The sequence below is a fragment of the Vipera ursinii genome (genome assembly GCF_947247035.1).
Source record: "Vipera ursinii genome assembly, chromosome: 1".
In the NCBI taxonomy this organism is placed as follows: Eukaryota; Metazoa; Chordata; class Lepidosauria; order Squamata; family Viperidae; genus Vipera; species Vipera ursinii.
Window position 1 is genome coordinate 41,231,516 of NC_139512.1, and position 25,131 is coordinate 41,256,646.

At 36.4% G+C, this 25,131-nt stretch overlaps 1 protein-coding gene across 1 annotated transcript in view; it reads left to right on the plus strand.

The window, feature by feature from the left end:
- ITPK1 (inositol-tetrakisphosphate 1-kinase) overlaps positions 1-25,131 on the plus strand; it is a 167,343-nt gene that overhangs the window by 54,390 nt on the left and 87,822 nt on the right. The window contains exon 3 of the mRNA XM_083366817.1: positions 18,397-18,522. Within this exon, the coding sequence (XP_083222943.1) occupies positions 18,397-18,522 (126 nt within the window). The remainder of the gene's footprint in view (positions 1-18,396; positions 18,523-25,131) is intronic.

A 25,131-nucleotide genomic window follows, 5' to 3' on the forward strand; every position in this document is an offset into this window, starting at 1 on the left:
TCTCAGGGGTGGCCACAAAGAAAAGGGAATCAAGCTATTCTCCAAAGCACCTGAAGGCAGGACAAGAATGGATGGAAACTAATAAAGGAGAGAAGCAACCTAGAACTAAGGAGAAATTTCAGGACAGTTAGAACAATTAATCAGTGGAACAACCTGCCTCCAGAACCTGCTGTGAATGCTCCAATACTGGAAGTTTTTAAGAAGAGACTAGACAGCAATTTTTCTGAAATGGTATAGGGTTTCCTGCCTGAGCAGGGGGTTGGACTAGAAGATCTCCAAGGTACCTTCCAACTCCTCCTCCTCCTCCTCCTCCTCCTCTTCCTCCTCCTCCTCCTCCTCCTCCTCCTCCTCCTCCTCCTCCTCCTCCTCCTCCTCCTCTTCTTCTTCTTCTTCTTCTTCTTCTTCTTCTTCTTCTTATTATTATTATTATTATTATTATTATTATTATTATTATTATTATTATTACTATTATTATTATATCATCACCATCGTCATCATCTGGGACTGCGAGAGAGAAGGGATCATTCTTTGGTCCTCATACAAGATGGCACTATTTAATAGAACCAGGAACATGACCTTCCTGTTGGATCATGTGGAATGGCCATAATTCTCAGAGACAGATGGTCCTTCAAGTAATCTGACCCTGTGCCATTCAGGGCTTTAAAAGTGATAACCAACATTTCATACATTATGTCAGAACGTATGCAGAACAGTGGATGCTGAGAATAAAAGCTCCATGAACTAAATTGCTGAAGGATAGGATAAATAGAAGTGACACATGTTGTATTAGCATGTTTTTTTCCCAACCTGAATAATATATGTAATCAAGCACATATTTTCTTGAAAAACTACTGTGAAGGAGAATTCATCTTCTTCCATCTATCAATTTATGGATGGATATGAATAAGAAAAGAACACTGCCTTGATTCTTATTTCCTGGCTCTATGAGAATTCTTCACCAATTAATTTAAACTAGTATTGATTGGTACTGGTTTGTACCAAACTTCTATCTTATGAGCATTTTCTTAAATTTTCTCATTAATTCTTTTTTTCCCCTTCCTAATAATAGGTTGGCTACATAAAATTATGTAATGAATTTAAAGTAGAAGTGGTTTCATTTGATGATCAGAAAAGGGCTTTTTTATTTAGAAAGAAAATAACCCACATCCAAATAGGAATTGGCATTTGTGTTTTTTATTGTATCTGGATACAAAAGATTTCAGTATATTTTTGTTCCCAAATCTTTGGCTAGTGACAAAGACGGACAGCCAATTAGTGAGTTTACTGAATGAAGTTTTGTTATAAAATAGGCTCTCTTTCTTTTTTTTTTTTTATTAAATTTATTATTTAAAAACATTGGACACAGTACCAGCGAGCTGACAAACCTTTTTGTCTACAATGTTTAAATATATATATATACATGTATATATGTACATCAAAAATACACTTAAATACACTTAGATTACAAATCGGTGAAATACCACAATATTTAAAACAGTGAGCTAGTCTGTAAAACCTAATAGAGACCTTTCTTTTTATCCATCCAAAGATACAATTTGTCCCAAATTCTATAATAGTCTGATTGATCTTTATTCTTTAATTCCAAAGTTAATTTGTCCATTTCAGCGCAATCCCAAATTTTCCTAATAACCTCTTTTTGTCCTGGGATCTCATTCTTTTTCCATTTTTGCGCAAATGATATTCTAGCTGCTGTGATAATATGGATCGTTAAGTATAGCACATCTTTAGGATATTTCTCTTTCGTGATTCCCAACAAGAAAAGTTCTGGACTAAACTCCAGATCTTGTTTCAAAATTTCTTTCAGCCAAATCCAAATCATTCTCCAAAATTTTTGTGTTTTACTGCAAGACCACCACGTGTGGAAGTATGTGCCTATCTCTTCAGAACACTTCCAACATTTGGGAGATGCTGTTGTGTACATTTTTGCTAAGCGGGCTGGGGGAAGATGCCATCGGTAAAACATTTTAAATAAATTTTCTTTATACGATGAGGCCAGTGTTATCCTTTTATTCCTATCCCAAATTGTTTGCCAAGTATCTAGGTCGATGTTATGTCCTAAATTGTTAGCCCAGGTCAACATGGGGTCTTTCACTTGCTCTTCAAACAGCTTATACCCCAAAAGTAATTTATAAAAATTCCTTATTTGTTTAGAGTCCGGTCCCAATAATATTTTGTCCAATGCTGTTTCAGAGGTATATATCCCCCATTCATTTTTATCCTTCCTAAATCTCGATTGGATTTGTAAGTAGGCCCACCAATCGAGTTTTATACCTTGTAATTCTAGTTCATTCCTAAGTTTCAATTCCCCCTCCTCATTCAGAATATCCTTGTATGAGATTATGTTACCCAAATCAAACAGATTTGGGTAAACTATCGCTTCAAGGGTGGATAGCCAGACCGGTATTTTGGTGTAATTGTGAATTTTTTTCCAAGTATTGAGTAGCGCTTGCCTGATCCGGTGTCTTTGAAAATGCGAGAAAAGACCTTGTTTCTCCGTCCATAGGAAAGCATGCCAGCCATATTGCAAATCGTGACCCTCTAAAGTTAATAGTCTTCTATTTCTCAAGATTACCCATTCTCTAATCCAGCTCAGGGCCGCGGCGTGGTAATATAATTCCCAGTCTGGCAATCCAAAACCCCCATTTTCCTTCGTGTCTTGTAAATATTTCAATTTAATTCTTGGTTTTTTCCCCTGCCAAATAAAATTTAGTGATAATTTATCCAAATTTCGAAAAAATTTAGAGTCGAGTTGAATTGGGATATTCTGAAACAGAAACAGGATTTTAGGCAGAATATTCATCTTAATGACAGCAATTCTTCCCAATAATGAGAGTTTTAGGTTTCCCCATCTTTCCAGGTCACCTTTTATTTGGTTCACTACATTATCATAATTATCCTTTTTGAGTGAAGTGCATCTAGCCGTAATGTTAATCCCTAGATATTTTATTTTCTTGACTATTTCTATATCCGTGATTTCGGCCAGATTACCTTTTTGTTTATTGGTCATATTTTTAACAATCATCTTGGTCTTATTTCTATTTATTCGCAGTCCGGCAACCTCACCATATTTAGATAATTCTTCCAATAGCTTTGGTCCCGTCTGACATGGATCCTCCATAATAAAAACTAGATCGTCCGCGAAAGCTTGCAATTTAAAGGTTTCCTTTTTAATGGTTAATCCTTTTATCTTTGGGTCATTTCTTATAGTTCTCGTTAATACTTCAAGAGTCAATATAAACAGCAACGGTGATAAGGGGCAGCCTTGCCGTGTTCCCTTTTGAATTTGAAACTTGCTAGATGCTTCCCCATTAATAATTATTTTTGCTTCCTGATTGTCATAAATTGCCCTAATTATATTTATAAATTTTTCTCCCATATTCATAAAGCTAAGCTGTTGGCACAAAAAAGACCATTTAACATTGTCAAATGCCTTTTGGGCGTCTAAGAAAAGTAATGCCATCTGTTGTTCGCTATGTAATTCATAGTACTCCAATGTATCTAATATTATTCTAATGTTGTGCTTAGTGTGTCTCTTAGCGAGAAAACCATTTTGATCTGCGTGTATGAAATCATTCAGAAATCGTTTCAATCGTTCCGCTATAATTGATGTAAATATCTTGTAGTCCGAGTTAAGAAGTGATATGGGTCTGTAATTTTGGATTAATGTATGGTCTGTGTTATCTTTCGGAATAAGGGTTATGTTTGCCTCTAGCCAAGATTTAGGCGTCCTTGCGCCTTCTAATACTGCGTTAAATACCTCCACTAGGGGTTGAGCTAGGATATTTTGTAATTCTTTATAAATCTCTGATGGAAGACCGTCGGGTCCCGATGCTTTATTATTCTTTTGTGCATTAATAGCTTTTATCACCTCAGATAGTCGAATTTCCTCGTTTAACATATTTCTGGTATCTTCTGTGACCTTAGGTAGTTTGGCTCTTTGAAAATATTCCTCCATTTTCTCCACACTTTCCCAGTCCTGGTCCAGAACTTTAATTACTACAACAAAATACGATACTAACTGCCCCAGAAGTTTTACCAGAAATTTACATAGGATCATTATAACATTTTCATTAAGCCAGATACATGCATCATGGTCTCCTCTAATATCTTGACCCTAATGCCCGGGGTAGAACCTAAGTTTTAATAGAAGGCTAATAGGATCAGGGGCCCTCCACATCACAGGCAGAAGCTGTTCCATAGATCTAGCAGTGTTTCAGTATCTCAGGGGTGGCCACAAAGAAAAGGGAATCAAGCTATTCTCCAAAGCACCTGAAGGCAGGACAAGAATGGATGGAAACTAATAAAGGAGAGAAGCAACCTAGAACTAAGGAGAAATTTCAGGACAGTTAGAACAATTAATCAGTGGAACAACCTGCCTCCAGAACCTGCTGTGAATGCTCCAATACTGGAAGTTTTTAAGAAGAGACTAGACAGCAATTTTTCTGAAATGGTATAGGGTTTCCTGCCTGAGCAGGGGGTTGGACTAGAAGATCTCCAAGGTACCTTCCAACTCCTCCTCCTCCTCCTCCTCCTCCTCTTCCTCCTCCTCCTCCTCCTCCTCCTCCTCCTCCTCCTCCTCCTCCTCCTCTTCTTCTTCTTCTTCTTCTTCTTCTTCTTCTTATTATTATTATTATTATTATTATTATTATTATTATTATTATTATTACTATTATTATTATATCATCACCATCGTCATCATCTGGGACTGCGAGAGAGAAGGGATCATTCTTTGGTCCTCATACAAGATGGCACTATTTAATAGAACCAGGAACATGACCTTCCTGTTGGATCATGTGGAATGGCCATAATTCTCAGAGACAGATGGTCCTTCAAGTAATCTGACCCTGTGCCATTCAGGGCTTTAAAAGTGATAACCAACATTTCATACATTATGTCAGAACGTATGCAGAACAGTGGATGCTGAGAATAAAAGCTCCATGAACTAAATTGCTGAAGGATAGGATAAATAGAAGTGACACATGTTGTATTAGCATGTTTTTTTCCCAACCTGAATAATATATGTAATCAAGCACATATTTTCTTGAAAAACTACTGTGAAGGAGAATTCATCTTCTTCCATCTATCAATTTATGGATGGATATGAATAAGAAAAGAACACTGCCTTGATTCTTATTTCCTGGCTCTATGAGAATTCTTCACCAATTAATTTAAACTAGTATTGATTGGTACTGGTTTGTACCAAACTTCTATCTTATGAGCATTTTCTTAAATTTTCTCATTAATTCTTTTTTTCCCCTTCCTAATAATAGGTTGGCTACATAAAATTATGTAATGAATTTAAAGTAGAAGTGGTTTCATTTGATGATCAGAAAAGGGCTTTTTTATTTAGAAAGAAAATAACCCACATCCAAATAGGAATTGGCATTTGTGTTTTTTATTGTATCTGGATACAAAAGATTTCAGTATATTTTTGTTCCCAAATCTTTGGCTAGTGACAAAGACGGACAGCCAATTAGTGAGTTTACTGAATGAAGTTTTGTTATAAAATAGGCTCTCTTTCTAATGCTCCTAATTTTCAAGAAAAAATTCTTGGTGTCACGTTGACAGCTGTAGAAGCAGAACTGTTGAAAAATTCTGTAGTGCAGTGATAGATATCCAAATTAGATGCCAGTGTGCTGTAATCAAACCTTGGCATAAGATTGATGATGAAAAGCAGTCTTGACCGAAAATCTTTTAGAAGACCCTTTAAACTGTTGGATTATAGCTTCCATATCCTCCAGGCAGCACAATGAGGATGAAAAGTTGTTGGAAATAATAGTCTAAAACTCTAAATAGAAATTTGGAGACTTAGATGTAAAAATTGGGTGGCTTGAGGAAAGTTTCCTTCTGTTCTATATTTTGGAGACTTTTTCACATGTCCTCCATGGAATGGGGATACCAAATTGAGGAAAAGTGCCCTAATTTTTTTACAAATAATAATTTTTCATAGTATAAAACTAGACAATATGTGCGATGACAGCAAAAAGGATTAGTGGCAAAAGAAGATATTTTATGAAAATAAGAAATTTGAAAGCCCCATACAGTGTTTTCTTGTGGATGCAAATATAAATGTAAATTCATGTAAATTAATTTTGGTTGCCAAAGTTCTACAGTAATTGAGGTATTGGAATAGAACTGGAGAAATTCAATTTCAGATCTACTTTTTTGCCAGGGAAACATCTCTTGATGAGGGCCTCTTTCTGTTTCTCTAAGGTAACCTACCTCAAAAAGCTGTTGTGGGGATAAAGTGGAGATCCTCTTGTAAGCTGTCTTGAACTCTTGAAATAAAGGCAGGATATAAAGCTAACAAAAATAAATAAATGGGTCAAGTTCTCCATAAGAAAGCTGAAATCTGCTTCTGTAAAATCTTCCAAGATTCCTAAGACTTATTGTTTGGAATGATTATTGCTATAAATTACTTGTAAGCTTCTCTGGTAATTCTGAAAAATGTATGAATCTGCTGGTTAATTTAATAAAAGAAAGTAGAAATTGGTTTTGTAAAGTGTGTTCAGAATATTGTTTTGGGTTTTCGTGTTTCTTCATGCTCCATTTAATTCGGATTGTTAATATGTGGAATAAGATTTAGATTCTTAAAGGCTTGCCAAAAGCAAGAATATTTTTTCTAGTTATTTTCTAAAAATAACTGACATGGAGAAAAGATTTAGTTTGTTTTCAACAATTATTTACATGCTATAATAATGCCAAGGTGATATCAAATGAAAATTGAAGAGGAAAATAAATACGTCAAAATAATAAAAATATTTACAAGTTTAAAAGATGCTAATTGTTTTAATAAGCTTAATAAGAAATATATTTCTTAGCTCCTGTTGCAAAAGGGCCTGGATGGAATGATTTGGCAGAGATGTATTATGGTGTATCATCAGTATATTGATGATATTTATCAGTGTATTAAGGGATGAGCTCACCCAGTGCTTTTATGAAGGTGTTAAATAAGAGCAGCAGAGAGAGAGTATAACTCTGTGGGACCCCACATTGCAATGGTTTATGGCTCTGCCCCTCTCCCCAGAAATACAGGTATTAAATATAGTGTTGGAGCCTTCAGAAGATGCCCTATTGAAAGTCAAATCATAAGATGAAAACGGAATTTGTAGGAAGCCTGACCTAAGCAATGTAAGGTTTTATACTGTATAGGGAACACCTTAAATTGGGTGTGGTATGCAGCTTGCAACCAGGCTACCACACAAAATACATTGTCTGCCACACTAAATAAACCTTATATCTGATAGCAAGCTATTTACACTGTGCTATAACTGGGACCAATTTTTATCAAATTTCTCCCCCAACATTTTTAATTGCTTCTCTTTGTACTGAATTGATTTAACAATTTGAAACAATAAAATCACCTAAGCTTTTGAAAGAGCCAATATAACTCTATAAGATCATCTTCTAGTTTCTAATGTCCTCTGCATTGTTCTCATGCCTGATTTGTTACCATATCCAATTCAGTGCCATTTTTGAAACCTGAAAAATGTGCAGGTTTTATTCTTTTATCCAATATTTAGCTCTTCTTAACCAATTCTTTCATAAGGCAATTAGACACTTTCAGATGAACCTCACTGCTTCAAAATTTGGTTTCAATAATTACTTCGAATATGCAAGTTCACTCCTGCTAGAAATGAGGGAATGACTAAATTAGCTCTGTGCATCTGTGCCTTGTGTAACATTTCTGTCATCCACTCTTTTACCCAAAAAAGATTTAACTGCTTTCAATCTCAGCAAGTTTTATTCTGTGTGCTTGCTTAGCTAAATTTCTCTTTTCAACATCTATTCAAATAATTACTGGAAAAGTAGTCCCATGTGTGAGCAAGGTCCTTTTTCACAAAAGCATGGCTATAAAATCGGGGTATCTGAATACTGTAGAGCAGGCATGTCAAACTTGCTATGTCACATGACATTGCACAACATATCGGGACTTTTCCCCCATTGCCGGCAATGGGGTGGGTGCGGTTTCGGCATGACGCATCCGGCCTGGAGGCCGGCAGTTTGACATGTCTGCTTAGTATAACTAGTCCTGATGGCTTCTGGAATAAGATTAAGTGTAACTATGTAGTTATAAAATTTTTAATTAAAATGATGAAAATATTGCTGGGTATCAAGCCTTGATTGGAAAACGGAAATAGTACCGCTATTCTTAAAATGAGAAAAGTAGAATAGAAAAGAATATACATTTTTTTATAAATATATTTTAATAGCAATATTATGTTTACCATTAAACATGGCTTACAAAGAATAAGTTCACATATTACATTAAGGTAGGGTGCTCAGCTAATTGCAATTGATTTTTATGCTACAGGTTATTGGTTTTTCTGCTTTTGTTTTAATTGTACTTTGTTTATCAAAACTACCTTGAATATTATTTTTAGTGAAAAAATAATAAGGCCGAATATTAATATATGAACATGAATTATTTATACATTTTTTTTGCATAGAGGATAGTGCAAAGGTAATGCCTATCCCCGTAAGTAACAACAAAAATCATTAATATCATTGACTTTTCAATGCCTATTTTAATGAATAATAACAAGAAATATTTTACTGTCCAGACATTTTGCATTGGTTGTGAATGCTTATTTATTTATTCTATTGATACTGGATATTTCCAGTTCTGTGAAGAATAAGAAAATAATGTTATTGCTATTATTAATTCGCTGTGAGAGCTGAATTTTCTCTCTGGCAGGCATTAATGTGGAGATACTTGGCTGATCAAATATTAAAGGGAGAGAAAAAAGACTGGGAAGCCTCCATAGTGGATTTGTTTCCCTGGTTCTGGTTTTCATTTGGCAGAAATTAAATTGATAATCAAATGTACTAATTGCAATATGTAAGATGGTAGAGATAAACAGAGACCCTGTGGTTGAGCTTTTTAGTCTTTTCCTTACTGTCTGAGTTGCCCTTTTCAGTAGCTTTTCTACTCACAAGAAGAAGTACATAAGCCACTAATTTTTCCTCTCCCTTTGGTTGCAACTCATTTTAATTTACAGCTGAGCTTATTCTAGCTTTGGAATGGGGAAGAGAGAGAAAAATGTTGACTGGACAAAGCCAGTGGTGGGATTCAAATATGTGAACAACTGGTTCTCTGTGTGGGTGCCGCTTCCAGAAGTCCGTTGTGGGTCTGGGCAACAAAAAAAATTAGCTACCGGTTCTGCCAAACTGGTGCGAACCAGCTGAATCCCACCACTGGACAAAGCTGATAAGGAAATATATTAAAGTATAATAAATGATTTAATCGAACACATAGTTTGTTTCCCTGCTTTTAGATAACCATTTTTATTGCATCTCTCCCTTCTTTCTCTAGTACTTCCGTTGCAGATGTTCAAATGCACTTGAACAGCTGTAAATCTGAATCTTTTTCTGCATTTGTTGAAGGACATGGGTCTTAAGCCCAAGATTGAAAACCTGACACTCATGGTTTTGAGGCCTGAAATAAATAGCTAAAAACTATTATGAAGTTGTAAGCCTTAATACACCAAATGGACCATTAAACCAAATTGTGGAGGTTCTTTCATAACTGAGCATTAAAGAATTGAAAAAATGAGAATATGCTTGTATGAAAGTCATCAAGCTTTTCATAAAATAGCAAATGCAAATGTCTACTTTTTCTGAAGTATAGATATATATGTATGCACATTGTTACATACCCAGTCTTTGAGTAGATAATGAGCTTTTCAAAACTCTTTTATTCTAGTTGCCTCCCAAATATATTCACAGTTTAATAAGAATTACGATCAACATTTTTTGTATTTTTTTAAGACCCAATAGGATTTCAGCTTTCAAAATCCCCGCCTTTGGATAAGTGGCTGTCTTTAAATCCATCCTTCCTCATAGAGTGGTTGATAGAGGAGGGAGGAGAATCACTTATATGGTCCTGATTTTCACACAAAGGCCAGGAAATATAAATGTATTATAAATAAACAAGATTTGACAGAAATAAATCAGTTATATTATATATATATATATATATATATATATATATATATATATATATATATATATATATATAGAGAGAGAGAGAGAGAGAGAGAGAGAGAGAGAGAGAGAGAGAGAGAGAGAGAGAGAGAGAGAGAGAGAGAGAGAGTGTTGTGGAAGTTTGTTTTTAGCGCACTTTGTTAATTTGAAATCTCAAACCTACAAATAAATGAAAAGTTTTCTGACTTAGTAACCCTGAGTGAATAATCTCTACGTATTACAGTTGCTCAGAAATACTGCATATAGACTGTGGACAAGGTCAGTAAAGGCTAGCTCTGTACATTCTGTTCAGAAGAAATCAAGTCCAGTGCCAGAAGCACATGAAATCAGTGGCAAAACATTAAACTGTACAACTTATGGAATTATGTTGGTGCCATAAATCTTTTGTTGAAGAATACGGAATGTACAAATGCTATTATTTTTATGTCTAAGATAAGATAATATTATAAATCCCAGATCCTCAAATGTTAAACTTTAATTCTAATCAGCACAATGAAAATGGGACATTAAACATATTTGATTTTGAAAATGTATAAGACAATTTTAGACTGTTATATGTAAAATACTTTGTTGTAGTCTGCAGCATAACAGTGAGACAAAAAATAGTATTGTATAACACTTTACGCAGTTTGTGATTTATACTTTAGTAATCCATACAAGCAACTAAGAAAGGTTGGGTTGGATTGTAATTGAAATTATACCATGAGTATGGTACCATGGGTATACCATAAGTAAGTAAAAAATAATTCCAACAGTGTAGGGAAAATGTATTTTATTTCCAAAGTTAAAATGTTGACTTACAAACTTCAGAAAAGCAATTGTAGAAGAAAAATAGTTGAAGAAGGAAAAATTAATCAGATCATTTTGCGGAGAAATTGTGGCAGAGATTTTGGCAGTACTCAATTCTCTGTAAATGGTGAAGATGTGTTCAAATTGGACTCCTGATAATTTCATGGATACATCCATGCAACTTTGTCAGAATAGTATGGTAGTGGTTTGTCATTCCCTTATAGAACTTTTTTTTAAAAAAAGAAAGAAAACTGCACCTAGCCCACTGGTGGGATTCAAATATGTGAACAACCGGTTCTCTGTGTGGATGCCACTTCCAGAAGTCTATTCTGGGCCTGGGCAACAAACAATTAGCTACCGGTTCTGCCGAAGTGGTGCGAACCAACTGAATCCCACCACTGATCTAGCCTAAAGCCCAGCAATTTTTTGGTGGTCTCACATGCAGAGATTAATCAGACCTAATCAACTTTAGTTTCTGAGCTGATATAAGCTTAACTTCATGCTATTATCTGCTGAATCGAATTGCATGAGTAACTCTGGTATGAGAGTGTAATAAAAATTCTATTAGTCTACTCTAGTCTAGTCTAGAGACACTTGTGCTTCTAAAATCCACCATATTCTTTTTCATTGTTCAATTCTATCATTGGCTCCCTCAAATTAAAACTCTTACATCTTCTTTTTCTTCTTGTCTGATTATGGAATCATCAGAGTATATAAGCAATACACTTACTGTGGCAAAAATTAATGTTTCAGTGTTACTATGTCAAATATAGATATTATTTAAAGGAAATACTACAAAGAGCAGGTAACAGGAGAATTGGAATTTCAGCCAGAAAATGACACACTGTTTTGTGGTTGTGGTCAGCAGAAGTCCATAAGAAATATGCACTAAGAATGAGTTATTTCTATTAGAAAAGCTTTATTTTGTTGACATAAAGAGTTTATGCCAGCATACAAAGAAAACATGGAAAGACTCCAAATACTGTTCAGTTTAGAAATATTTACTTTTTTACAGTTACAAATTGTTCTCAGAACATGGAAATATTCTTTCAAACATTATAATCTGTCTAATAATTGGCTGACATTGTTGGTTCTTGCTATTAGAAATGATGATCTAGGCAAGGTATTTCATACTTAGAAGCCAATGTACACCACTTGGAACAAATCTTATCTAAATGCTGAGGGCAAGACTTTTCTCATGCAAGAAAAATTGACCTCACAAGATTGATCTTTTGGATGCATTTTCTGAAGTGAATAGTTCTCAGCAAGGTAGAGATATTTTTGTATTGTGATAGTCATATTATAAAAGGCAGAATACAAAGACGTGCATGCATAGAAAGCATACTTCTAAACAAAATAAACATGAGTAGCAAAATCAGTAAAATCATATTTTACCATATGTATTCATGTTTTTCATACAGCCCACCTATTTGATGCCTGGTAAGAAGGAACACTTGTTCTCACAACTCATGTCATTTCATTTAATATACTTATTATTTATGATTATTTAATGTGACTATTACTCTCCTGAGTTACTATACTACACTACAAAAAAGTAGGTTTCCTACAGCATCTGCCATGTCTGCTTCTTGTATTTGGCCTACCTTGAAGGACTGAGAAGTTGTGCAGTTGAATGGAAGAGAAGGGGGTAGGGGAGACAAAACGCAAGGTTTTTTTATTTCAAGTTTATTATTTGCTCCTCACTTTTCAAATAAAAACTAATTTAAAAATACAGTTAATATGGAATGAAACATCCTTTTGGCATTTTCCCCAGCTACTACAACATTCATTCTCACAACATTAAAAAAAGCCTTACAACTTAAACCATTTACAACAACAAGAGAGTAAGACAAAGAAGTAGTTGATATGAGAGATGCTATAGAACAGGGGTCCCCAACCCCGGGTACCTGGACCAGTACTGGGCCGCAGCATGCCAGCAACTGGTCCACACAAACAAGCAAAGCCCCATCCGTGGGATGCAGTCAGCACACAAAACCACACACCCTCCAGTCCATGGAAAAACCTCCCTCCATGGAACCCGCCCCTGGTGCCCAAAAGGTTGGGGACCTCTGCTATAGAAGACAGTGAAGCTGTCACATGTGGGAGTTTCTCCACTTTAAGCAGGTAGTAGCACCTGACCAACCTTGTTTAGGATTGGAAGTCCTGGTCAGTACCTAGATGGAAAGCTGCTTGCTATGCTGGCTCAGGAATTCTGGGAGTTGAAGTCCACGAGTCATAAAAGAGCCGAGGTTGCCGACCCCTGGACTAGGCCATGGGTAGGCAACCTCGGCTCTTTTATGACTCATGGACTTCAACTCCCAGAATTCCTGAGTCAGCAATTCTGGGAGTTGAAGTCCATGAGTCATAAAAGAGCCGAGGTTGCCTACCCCTGGACTAGGCAATGACAAAAACACTTCTGTACTGTTGCCAAAAACATTTTATAGATGTATCCACTAGGAGTTAAGCTTGATTCAAGGGAAACATTTATAAACCACAGCAGATTCTTACAAAAGCTTTTTAAAAATTTGGTGATTCATACCAGGCCAGAAAACTGCAAATATGCTTTGTCTACTTCCTATTGATCTGAAATAGAGTTCTAGCCATTATTCGAACATAAATTGACTAGATTTTTTTTGTTCTAATGAATCCTACAGGGCAACTGTATCTATACATAAGTTCCCTCTTCAGACTAATGCCAGTTGTGTATTATCTATCAATGTGGCAGACATAACAGGCAGACTTTGTTTTCATTATTAAATATTTGCTGACATAGTTGGAAGATATCAGGCAAAAACCTTACCTTTCAGTGGGAATATCATTTAGAATCTATGCAATAGACTCTAAGGTCCATGTTTTCATGCTTTTTTTAAAGGCTGCTCAAGAGGTGAGGTTGGGGATCCATATAAATCTCTAGCAGGATATTTCAGAGGGCTAATTCCACAATAGAGAAAGCCTACTTCCTGGGGCCCTATTAGATGGTATTGCTTCATTGACAGGACCCAGAGTGAGCTAACTGTATCATACTGTATAGCAGGGCTTTTCAACCAGTGGTACGGGTACCACCTGTGGTACATTGGCACCTAGCAGGTGGTACACGACCATCCTAGAAAAGTGGTAGTGGGGGAGGGGAATGAGCTGAACCTGTGGCAGCACCACACAAGCCTGAGCGAGAGATGGCTGGAGCTGCAGGGCAGTCAGGGCTCAGTGGAAGTGCCAGGATCAGCGCCAGGCTCCAGCTGGAGCTCAGCGCTGATCCTGGTGCTTCTGCTGAGCCCAGAAGAAGCGCCGATCAGCTGGAATGTTGCAGCATCTCCAGGGTCTTGTGATTTACATTCAGATGCTTAGCAACTGATTCATATTTATGATGGTCACAGTGTCCCAGGGTCATGTGAAATGACCAAAACCTGCTGCAACCACCCAGCGGGGGGGGGGGGAAATAAAAACCAACCCCCCCGCCCCCGCTGCCAATCCTCAACAGAAATGCTCACAACAATGAAAACATCATACAGGATGAACAGCGCCACCGGGTGGGCAGGCAGGTGTCCTGCTCAGCTGTGGCTTGGGGGGGGCACTTTTTTCAGTGCCATTGTAGCTTCAAACAGTCACTAAGTGAACTGTTGTAAGTCGAGGACTACCAGTACTTCATCACTTTTTTCCTTTTTTTTGTCATCAAGTTTTTGACACCTTGCTAGGCGACTGATGGTACCCAGATGTTGCCATATCTTAAAAGTGGTAGAATGGGTGAAAAAGTTGAAAAGCCCTGCTGTATGGGACAGGCAGAAATGATAAGAGATAAATGGACCCTCAGTTTCTAAGCTTAATGTTATGTAGCGTTTTAAAGGACAATGAGCAAGCCATAAACTGTCGAACAGATGAAATCAGCAAAATTTTATTTGCTGTAGACTGAAGTCTGACAGGTACTCATCTTATAATCCTAAAATATAGAAGATTATATGTAAAAGCAAGATTTGATGTACTCCCATCTATAGTGTTATCAGGCAAGTTTGGGTTAGGATTAGCGTATCAGCTCCAATGAATCAGGATCCATAGTGAACCTTAAGTATATCTTATATTGTACCTTTTATAGCAAGTCCTATGCTAAGTATTATTTATACCTCTTTCCCTGCAATTCCCACTTCACTTGGAGCAATTCTACATTTTTTTTATTCCTGTCAAATGGGAAACATTACACATAATGTGGCAAAATTTTCTGTGATCGCATACTTGTATAAAGGTTGATAGGAGGCAATGTCTAGATTACTCATATGTCTTCTGGTGACTGTCAGTAGAGTATATTTGCTTTTTATCTTGTTTTTGTGATGTTCTGTATATATAATGTATCATTGATGCTGTGCTGTTCATAAACATTTGTCTTCCTGACCCCTGGCTTTAATAATAAAGTTTTAATTGAACTGAATTGAACTAACAGGTTCTAAATTTTAGATTTATTTATTTATTATTTATTTATTTATTTGATTTATATACCGCCCTTCTCCTGGAGGACTCAGGGCGGTGGACAGGGCAATAAAATAAGAATACATTAGATAAATAATTTTAAAACCCAAATCCATCAGGCCAGGATTTACAGTTTCCTTAGTAGTTTTACTTATAGATCTTAACATCAAAGATACAAAACATATTTATGTATTCTTTAACAGCCTTACTTTGTTGAGTATTTTATGTTATATGCATCTTATAATTACCGTACTGTTATTCAGTATTGATGGAATATTTGATATTTTGCCAATAACTGTTATGCCAGAACAAAAAGAACAAAATAAAACTGAATCACTGATGATAGACTACTTTTCATATATAATGCCTCTTGACTTTACTCGTGCATTTCAAGATATGTCACCACAAATAAAGGACTGTATATTTGTGTTATAGCTATCAGAATATTATCATCATATAGGAATAAAGTCTTCTGTCATAGTGCCCCATTTCAAATTTCCATTCCTTTTATTTATAATATTAATAATCATTATGTATTATAGTATAGTATAAGCTTAATAATTGGGGGACTGATGCTAAAACCTGCCCATAGGATTTTGTTTACTGATGTGCCAAGTCACACTGGTCCTGTAAGGTCTCCTCACCATGCATCTGTGCTGTTACATATGTAGGCAGCTTCTGCTAATGCTCTTCTCTAAATCTTACCTATTTTTCACCTCTAAAGTGATGATTTGGCACCAACGTATGGATTTGACAGTTGAAAGGAAAATGAGAACAGGTTGACAATATTCTGCAATGAAATAATATAATGCTCTAAAGCAGCAGTCCCCCAGCCTTTATGGCTTGGCTCAGCAGGTGGGGGGAAGAGGGGAACTGGCCTATACAAGCTCACGTGGCCCACTTCTGAACCAGACACGGCCCAGTAGTTGGCTGCGGCCTGGAGGTTGGGGACTCCTGCTCTAAAATCAAATCTTAGTATCCCCATAGAAAAAATAGTATTATAAACTAGATTAATATGACATTCCACTTTCAAGAGGCAGCAGGAAATTTCTATGTTCAAATGAAGATTTGTCTTTTTAATTGTTATATGAGATATTGGATTTTTAAATATCAGGAGACTTGTGGACTAGAGGTGTAGAATCCCTTTCCTGATTCATTTTTTTCTTTTTCTGTACAGTCGTTACCCGCTGTCCTCCTAATAATAGTTTTTAGTCTTTCTCAGTCGGTCTCATATTGGAGCCAAGGTGAAAGACAGACAGATGATGGATGATGATTGATTGATAGGTAGATAGATAGATAGATAGATAGATAGATAGATAGATAGATAGATAGATAGATAGATAGATAGACAGACAGACAGACAGACAGACAGACAGACAGACAGACAGACTCACATACATTCACATACATACATACATACATACATACATACATACAGTACATACGGAATGGAATAATCATGTTCACTCATTGTGTTAAACCTATTTAAATCATAGTTTGTAAAATAAACCAAGTATACTAAACCAAATAAATCACATGATGGATTGTCAATGCATTTAGTTACCTAATTTAATTTAGATGCCCCTCTCCCCTGGAAAATCTGGTTTTATTTTGTAGACTTTAGGTTATTGTTACTCAGTTCCCCATTCTGAAAGATAATTGATAATTTGATATGCACTGCAGCGGCAATACAAAACACAGTTTTATTATTGTTTTTATTCATTCCAGTTTTGTGTGTCTGTATATATCACATAAATGAATTAAAGCTGGTGAGAGACAAAAGTATAATTTCCACAAATGGAAAATTCAGTGGAAGCTGTAGGAATGAATATAACTTATTAATAAACAGCAGTCTCTTAACATTATCAGTGGACTTATGCTTTTCCCAAAGTTGTTTAATTCCTTATTAAGTCCCTACTTCTGATAGGTGGGAAACCTCTCCGGTTCAGTGGTTTTGCTTTTTCATTTTAGACATATAGAGATGACTCTAATAATAGCTAATTCTCTATTTTGTAATAAATTGTATCCTGTATGTACATACAAATTTATGTACCATAGGGTTTCTGTGGAAAAGCTTTGATATAATAGATAGTGAGATGGAGTGCATATAAATTTAACAAATAAATAAAGGCTTCCTATTTGGCTTCTTTCAACAATATTATATACTCTTTTCTCATCTTTGTTATTTAGTAGAAACATGACTACTCATAGGAAAGATTATTTAAGTTTTTACTTTCATGATTAACCTACGAAGGGCAATAAGATATACATTTGGGGGAAAAATTATTTTTCAAAATCTTTAATTCAGTAGGAAATTTATCAATGGTAGGTGTGCTATGAGACCATCACACTTTATACATAATCAACAGCCATGGTCACATATCATGTAAGCCACAGTAATGGTTGATATAAACATGTTCCAAATAATCAAATTTTAGTTGTCTCCTGTCTCTAAACCATACAGTTTCAAACCCTTGTCTATCAGGTTTAGTAAGTGTGTTGTGTGCTAACTATAAGAATAAGATAGGCAAGACAGGACTAGGGAAAACCATTATGTCAATTTAGATCAAGTGTCTTCCAAAGAAAGCATCTTTAAGAGAATGGCTAAGGAACTGTTGGGTAAGAAAATTGAGATAAGAAACCTAGAATTTAACTAATAGAACATGAACCTATGTGTGGAATTTAATTTTAGGTTCACTCTTTTCTGGAATAAAAAGACTAATTTTGCTGAGTCATGTCCATAAGCCTTCTGATGAATTGCTGAATAAAGGATTAAATGTCCAGATAGCCAAGTTTTCAGCTATGACTGGTGTGAAGCCTATATATATATCTAGCCAAGCAGAATTAGAGGCAGTTGGATGCAAGCAGTGCATTTATGACACATTTACTGTGTGTCTTAGCTTGACACCCAAATGAAACATTTTTATTTATTTATAAAATGTATTGGCTGCCTATTTTACCACAGGGTAACTCTGCCAAACACTACAGTCCAATTAAAGATGGGGAGGGCAGGACCAGGATGGGAGGGAGGTGAAAAATATTCTTAATTAATTGACTGGGCAATAAGGAAATCTAGGGAAGAGCATATTTAATATTTTATAGAATAATCCTCTTTTTTTTCTTTTATTATTACGTTTTGTTCAGCTCGACCTTACCAAACGAATAGAAGATCAGGGCCCATTAGATGTGATCATACATAAACTGACAGATGTCCTAATTGAAGCTGACCAAAATGACAGCCAGTCATTGGAGTTGGTTCACAGGTTCCAGGTGAGTAGTTTTTATTATATGCAATTATCAGCTGCATTACCTCTTCAATCCCTTTGCAAACAATTCTTTTAGGCCACAGTTGAGAATTGCCTAAAAATATTTGCTGTAAAGAAACAGAAAATTGAACATGTTCTTGGCCATAACGGTGAAGGAACTATCATAGCTTAATCTTCCTCTCCTGACAAACTTCATGTTGTCCTAGGTTAAAAAAAACACATCTCTCGAAAACAGTGAAAAAGTATGACATGAATAAAAAACATGCAAAAAGGTGCAAATCACACACTGAAAACTACTGGGTTCCTGTCTGCAGTATAATTTTGTATATGGTAGCATTGTTGCATAGAGGAAATGCCTTGGTCAAACAATTTTGTTCAGGTTTTAGATGGGGAATGTATTCTCTCCAAGCAAAAATACATATTAAGTTCAATAAAAGCATCTACCAAAATCCATCTATCTTTGTAAGTTATAATATTATGTTATTATTATCCATGGCTAATATCTGGCAACATGCATAATCTGAAAGACATCTCAATGTAAGGAAAATGTTGCTGTCTGAAGAGGCACAATGCTGGCAGTGGCCAGGATAGCCTTTTGTCACTTCAGATATGTTCATCAACAGCCAAAATTGATCTTAGTGAACTTAGACAGGTCAAAGATGTGACTACTTAGGTATTTTAGGAGTTAGACACTCAGTGCATTATCAAACACAACTTTACATCAGTTGAATTGGTTATCAATTCAGATAGCTTGTGTTAGTCTTAAATTTATAAATAGTTTGGAACCTATTATCTTAATATCCACATTCATTTCTATGACATTGAAGCTACATTAATTTCTTTTTCAGTATCTGCTAATAAAATCTATTACACAAGGAACAAAATTGTCTTGATCCAACATTTATGGAATTCAATTGCAGTTGATTTATCTCCTTACATAAGCAATTTTAAAAAGGTCTTCAACACTCCTTGCTTCGTTGCTGTCATTTCTTAAGGGTTTATAGGGCATGTGTGAGTCATAGAATTTTTATCTCATAATTTCTGATATATCCAACATATCTTATCTCATTCTTCTTGTATGGACTTTAGTCCTTGGCTCAGAAACGTTAGGGTGATATTGTGAGAGCTTGGCTGTAAAACTGTCTTGAATAAATAAGATATAAAATGAGTAGTTCTTCCCTTAAAACTAACCATAATAATCTTGAAGTTATACTGTCTAAGCAAAAGAAAAAGTAACTAGGTTAGGCAATTAAAAACATGAGTTACTTATCTTTAAACGCAAAATGCACATATGACTAGTTTCTTGCATTTCTTTTAAGAGGCACAGTTTGTACAAGTAATGTATGACCTAGATTGAATGCTTTGGCAAATTTTGTTCTGTGTTACTGACACTTTTTCTTTTTCCTTTTTGGACCATATTGTGGAGACACACTTCAAGGTGAAATGTACTTAAATGAAGAACCATTCCAAGTAGTATCTGCAATTGTGTAATATTTTAGGAATAGTCAGTAAAATTGTTATTCATAGATGTTCTGGTTTGATTTTCAAAGTAGATTTCTCTGTGGCATTGTGTGACGTGTTTGGATAACCCTTGGGCTCATTATTAATAAATTAAATTATATTTTGATTATTTCATATGAATTAATAAAATAGTGGTTCCATCCTATTTTTTTAAGAGTTAACATCTTCATTGTTCTAAAATTTACCATTGGACTTTGGAATCCCAAGGAAATGAGGAGCCTGTTAAAAGTATATAGTTAGACTACATTTTCCCATCTTTTTGTTATAGTATTATATTTTTAATTTGTTTTTAGTTACTTTGTTGACCCGGAATTAGGGGACAGTATAGGAAATATCAATTGTGAATGTGCAGATGGTCCTGCTGTCTTTGGGCACTTGCAAATTCCTGGATGCAGGGTCATGAAAGGCCAGCAAGGAAAACACCCAATGTCCTAACCCACCGAGAACATACAATATCTTTAGGGAAACACCCAAAAGGGAACATGTTTAGTTACTTCTGCTCTCTTATCTACAGTATGGCAGACTTACTGGGTGAAAACTTTATCATATGTGTGACAGCTTTGCTGGATGGCTTGCTTATGTAACCAGAAAGAATAAATACAAGGATTTCTTGTCATTCACTGCTGCTCTCTTTTAGAGGAGCCCGTCTTTGTTCAGCTGAATAAAAACATAAAGCTTGAAGGCAACTTCTGGTTTCCTGTATTTTTTACGAAGGAAAATCTCAGAACCTGCATATCAATTTTAATTGATTTTAATGGTGGAAGGCTATAGTATTATGGCAGTGATGGGCAAAGGAAAATAGGAGAGATGGAGTTGGGCACTCTTGGGCAATGCAGGACTGTTGTCTTGTGCCAGTTTTGCATTCCAGTTCCTTGGTTTCAACTCCAGTACCTTTTCAGCAGACCTTCAATGGCCCTGGCTTTTAGCTGCTATTACTGAATTCTAGATCATTTTGTAATAAGGCCTCCTTCATTAGTGATTTAATGAAGAGGGCTGGGCTGGCATGTATCACCATTTCTGGAACAGAGGATTGCTGTTTTGGAGATATGCCCAGCTGGGTGTGGCCAAGACTCCAGGGCAGGGATGGCGTTGTGGCTGTTGTCATGCAGGAGTCTCTTAGGACTTTCTGGAATGCTGCACCACCTCTCTGCTGCATAGCAACCTCTCTGTCTGGACTCCCATTTCTTAGTGGGCAGTGAAGTTCCCCAAACTTGGTTCTGGGGAGCTTTAATCTACCTTCTCTGGAAATGGGGTCTGAATTGTCTTGAGAGTTCATGGCCAACATGATCACCATGGGCCTATCCCAGATCATCCAGAGCCCAATATAGGACAGGGAGGGCACAGGAGATCTGTTGTTCCTGCCCAAGCAGTGGCTATGTGATCTGAATTGGGGATATCTTGGTGTCTCTCTTGTCATGGTCATATCATGCCCTGATTTCCATGGGATTCTGCAATGCAAATACCCATTAGATGGAGGCTGGACTCATTAGATTACTCCACTCTTGGTGACTGATGGAGGTTGTTCTTGCTAGTTTGCTGTATGGTTGTAATGGAATGTGTGGGTAACTTTGGTGGATGCAGGAAAAGATGCTGCCTAGGGAACAATCAGACGAGAGGGGGAAGCCTCCAGTAAACTAAATGTTGGAGGAAGAAAGTTAGGAAGTACTCATCCTAATTAAATGGGCTGATAAATGTAATGGCAGGATAGTTTTTTTTCCCCGAAAGGCAACTGGTCTTTGTTTTTCCTTGAAGACATTTCACTTCTCATTCAGGAAGCTTCTTCAGTTATGACTGAATGGTGGTGGATGAAAGGATTTATGTTCTTTGAAGTCATCTGGTCTTTAGCACTCTGAAAGTCATTGAGGCCACTTGGAGGTTTATCTGTGCCCTTCATGATCACCTGAATAATGCAAATGGGAAAGGACTATGTTGTAAACAGGAGATAGGTGATGTTGTATTCCTTCCCCTCTTTTGAGAGACAGCTGTTAAATCTTAATGTAGATGGCCTCTTTGACCCCTCCTTCAAACCAGTGGTTCTCACTGTCCAGAATGCGGACTTTGCTGTCTTCAAAAGAGTGACCTTTGTCCTTCAAATGCAAATGGACTGCTGAATCTTGTCCTGATGGGTTTGTTCTCCTGTGTTGTTCCATGTGATTGTGAAGTGGTTGTTTTGTTTCTCTAGTGTATGATCTGCACATGTCTCACTGCATTGTATTGCATGTAACACATTGCATATATCACATTGCTAAGTTTGTGTCTCAGTATTTTGTCTTTGGGGTGGACAAGCATCTGCCTTAATGTAATTTTGGGTTTTAAGCATTTATATATATTGAGTTCGTCTAAAATCCTCCTGAGCTTTTCAGATATTCTTACAAAGTATGGAATGACAACATTGCTTCATTTATTATTCTCTTCTTTGTCTGTTATGAAGGAACTTCTGCTGGGTCTATTTTTGGATTTGATGAAGGTCCAGTTGGGATAGCCAAAGGGCTTCCTTGATGTATTTTAGTTCTTTCTCTTTTCCATCTTTCCTGGTAGGCAGCCTTTCAGCCTGATGGTGTAGGGTTCTGATCACTCCCATTTTGTGTTCCAGTGGGTGGTGAGAATCAAACTGTGGAGGGTTTCTGTTAATTTCAGTATTAAGGATTCCGTCTTCCTTAATGTGTACTAAACAGTCCAGGACAGCCAGGCTATTTTCCTTAACATCTTCCTGTGTGAAGTTAATATATCTGTCCACAGAGTTGATGCGTTTGGTGAAGACTTCCAATTTCTATGTTTTAATCTTGTCCCAAGTATTGTCCATATACTTATAACAGTGAGCAGCTGGAATTCTTGTGAAGGACTTTAGGGCTTTGGTTTGTATCTCTTCCATGTAGAAATTGGCCACAATAGGGGACACAGGTGAACCCATAGCACAGCCATAATTTGTCTGTAGAAACCTTTTTTTTTTTGCTGGAAATCAGCAAAAGGTCGCAAATCACAATCACACGACTGCAGGATGCTGCAGCTGGTCATAAATGCAAGTCAGTTGCCAAGTCCCCAGATTGTGATCATGTGTCCACAGGGGTGGTGCTATGGTTGTGTGAGTACAAGTCAGTCACTTTTTCCAAACCATCATAACTTTGAACCATGTTTTTTTTTTTTTATTGAAAAGTTTTACAATACAATTTTCCATTAAAAACCCCCATCCCCCTCCACCCTCCCCTCCCTACCTCCCCCCTACCTCTTCCCTCCCCCCTTACCTCCCCCCTTCCCCCCTCCCTCTTCCCTCCCCTACCTCCCCCCCACCCCCCTCCCCCCCGGACTTCCCAGAGCTAAATACAAGGTATATATATATAAAAGCAATCATAAGCAACCATATACTAACAACCATAAATTCTAAAATCCATCACTCTCTAACTTATATAAGAACAAACAAAACTTAACATTATTAAATATATATAAAAAAAATAGGAAAAGAAAAGAAAAAACACGAAGGAAGACTTATTCGAATGCTAGATAAAACTTCTTAACCCTATACTTATTCTGGATAAACTCAATCCACTTTCTCCATTCCATAATATAACGTTCTTGCGAGTGATCTTTCAAATAAGCCGATATCTTCGCCATCTCTGCCAGGTCGGAAACCTTTAAAGTCCATTCTTCTATGGTCGGCAGCTCCTCTTTCTTCCAATATTGTCCTATCAAAAGTCTTGCTGCCGTGACTAAATTCAGCATCAACTTAGAGTCCACCACTGTAGCATCAACAATTATTCCCAACAAAAAAAATTGCGGACAAAACTTTATCCTCCTTTTAAAGATCTTCTGTATATTCCACCAGATTTTAATCCAAAAGGCCTTAACCTTTTTACATGTCCACCATATGTGAAAATATGTTGCATCTTCAACCCCGCACCTCCAACACTTAGGCTGATAATTCGGGTACATACTTGCAAGCTTTTTAGGATCTAAATGCCATCTATAAAACATCTTATAAAAATTCTCTCTTAAATTTTGAGCTTGAGTAAATTTCACATTCCTCACCCAGATCTTCTCCCACATGTCCATTGTAATAACTTCCTGAATATTTTGGGCCCATTTTATCATACAGTCCTTAACAAGCTCTGTTTCTGAATCAATCTCTATCAATGCAAGATATATCCGTTTAATGTGTGCAGGTCCCTGATTTCTAATTTGCTTTATCAGATTTTCATCAATCGTTGCAAATCCAATTTTCTGGTCTTCTTTCCACCTGGCCCGTAACTGAGTATATTGAAACCATGTTTGAACAACCTTCTCTTCTCGCAAGAAGCTATATGATTTCAAGCACCAAACATTCCTTTCCAAACTTAAAATTTCCTTGTAGGTAGTCTCATCGTGTTTGAAACCAGCATGTATATTTTCTATTGCGTGTTTTGGAATTGCCCACAATGGTATCTTACAACTTAGCTTATGTCTATACTTCTTCCAAACTCTCAGCAATGCCTGTCTTAAAATATGCGTCCTAAACACAGTACCTACCTTCTTATCATACAACAAATATGCATGCCAGCCAAACAACAAATCATGGCCCTCAAGATTTAATAACCTCGATTGCGTCAAATTGATCCAATCACTTATTCCTACTAATGCAGCAGCTTCATAATATAATTTAAAATTAGGCAATTTAAGGCCACCTCTCTCACGAATATCCTGCATAATCTTAAGTTTAACTCGTGGCTTTTTCCCTGCCCACACAAATTTATTGATACCACGCTGCCATTCCTCCAAATTAGAATCTTTCTTAAGAATCGGTATCATTTGGAATAAAAATAAAAATTTGGGCAGGACATTCATTTTCACTGCTGCAATCCGTCCCAACAAAGTCAATTGCAATTTTTGCCAACTCTCCAATTCTTTTTGAATTTTCCCCCACAATTTTTCATAATTATTTTTATATAGCTTTGTATTCGAGGGCGACAAAATTACCCCCAAATATTTAACCCTTTTAACAATCTCAAATCCAGTTAATCCTTCCAAGAAGGCCTTCTGTGAAACTGTCATGTTTCTAGCCAAAATTTTAGTTTTCTGTATGTTTACTTTAAATCCAGAAACCTTCCCATATTGTGTTATT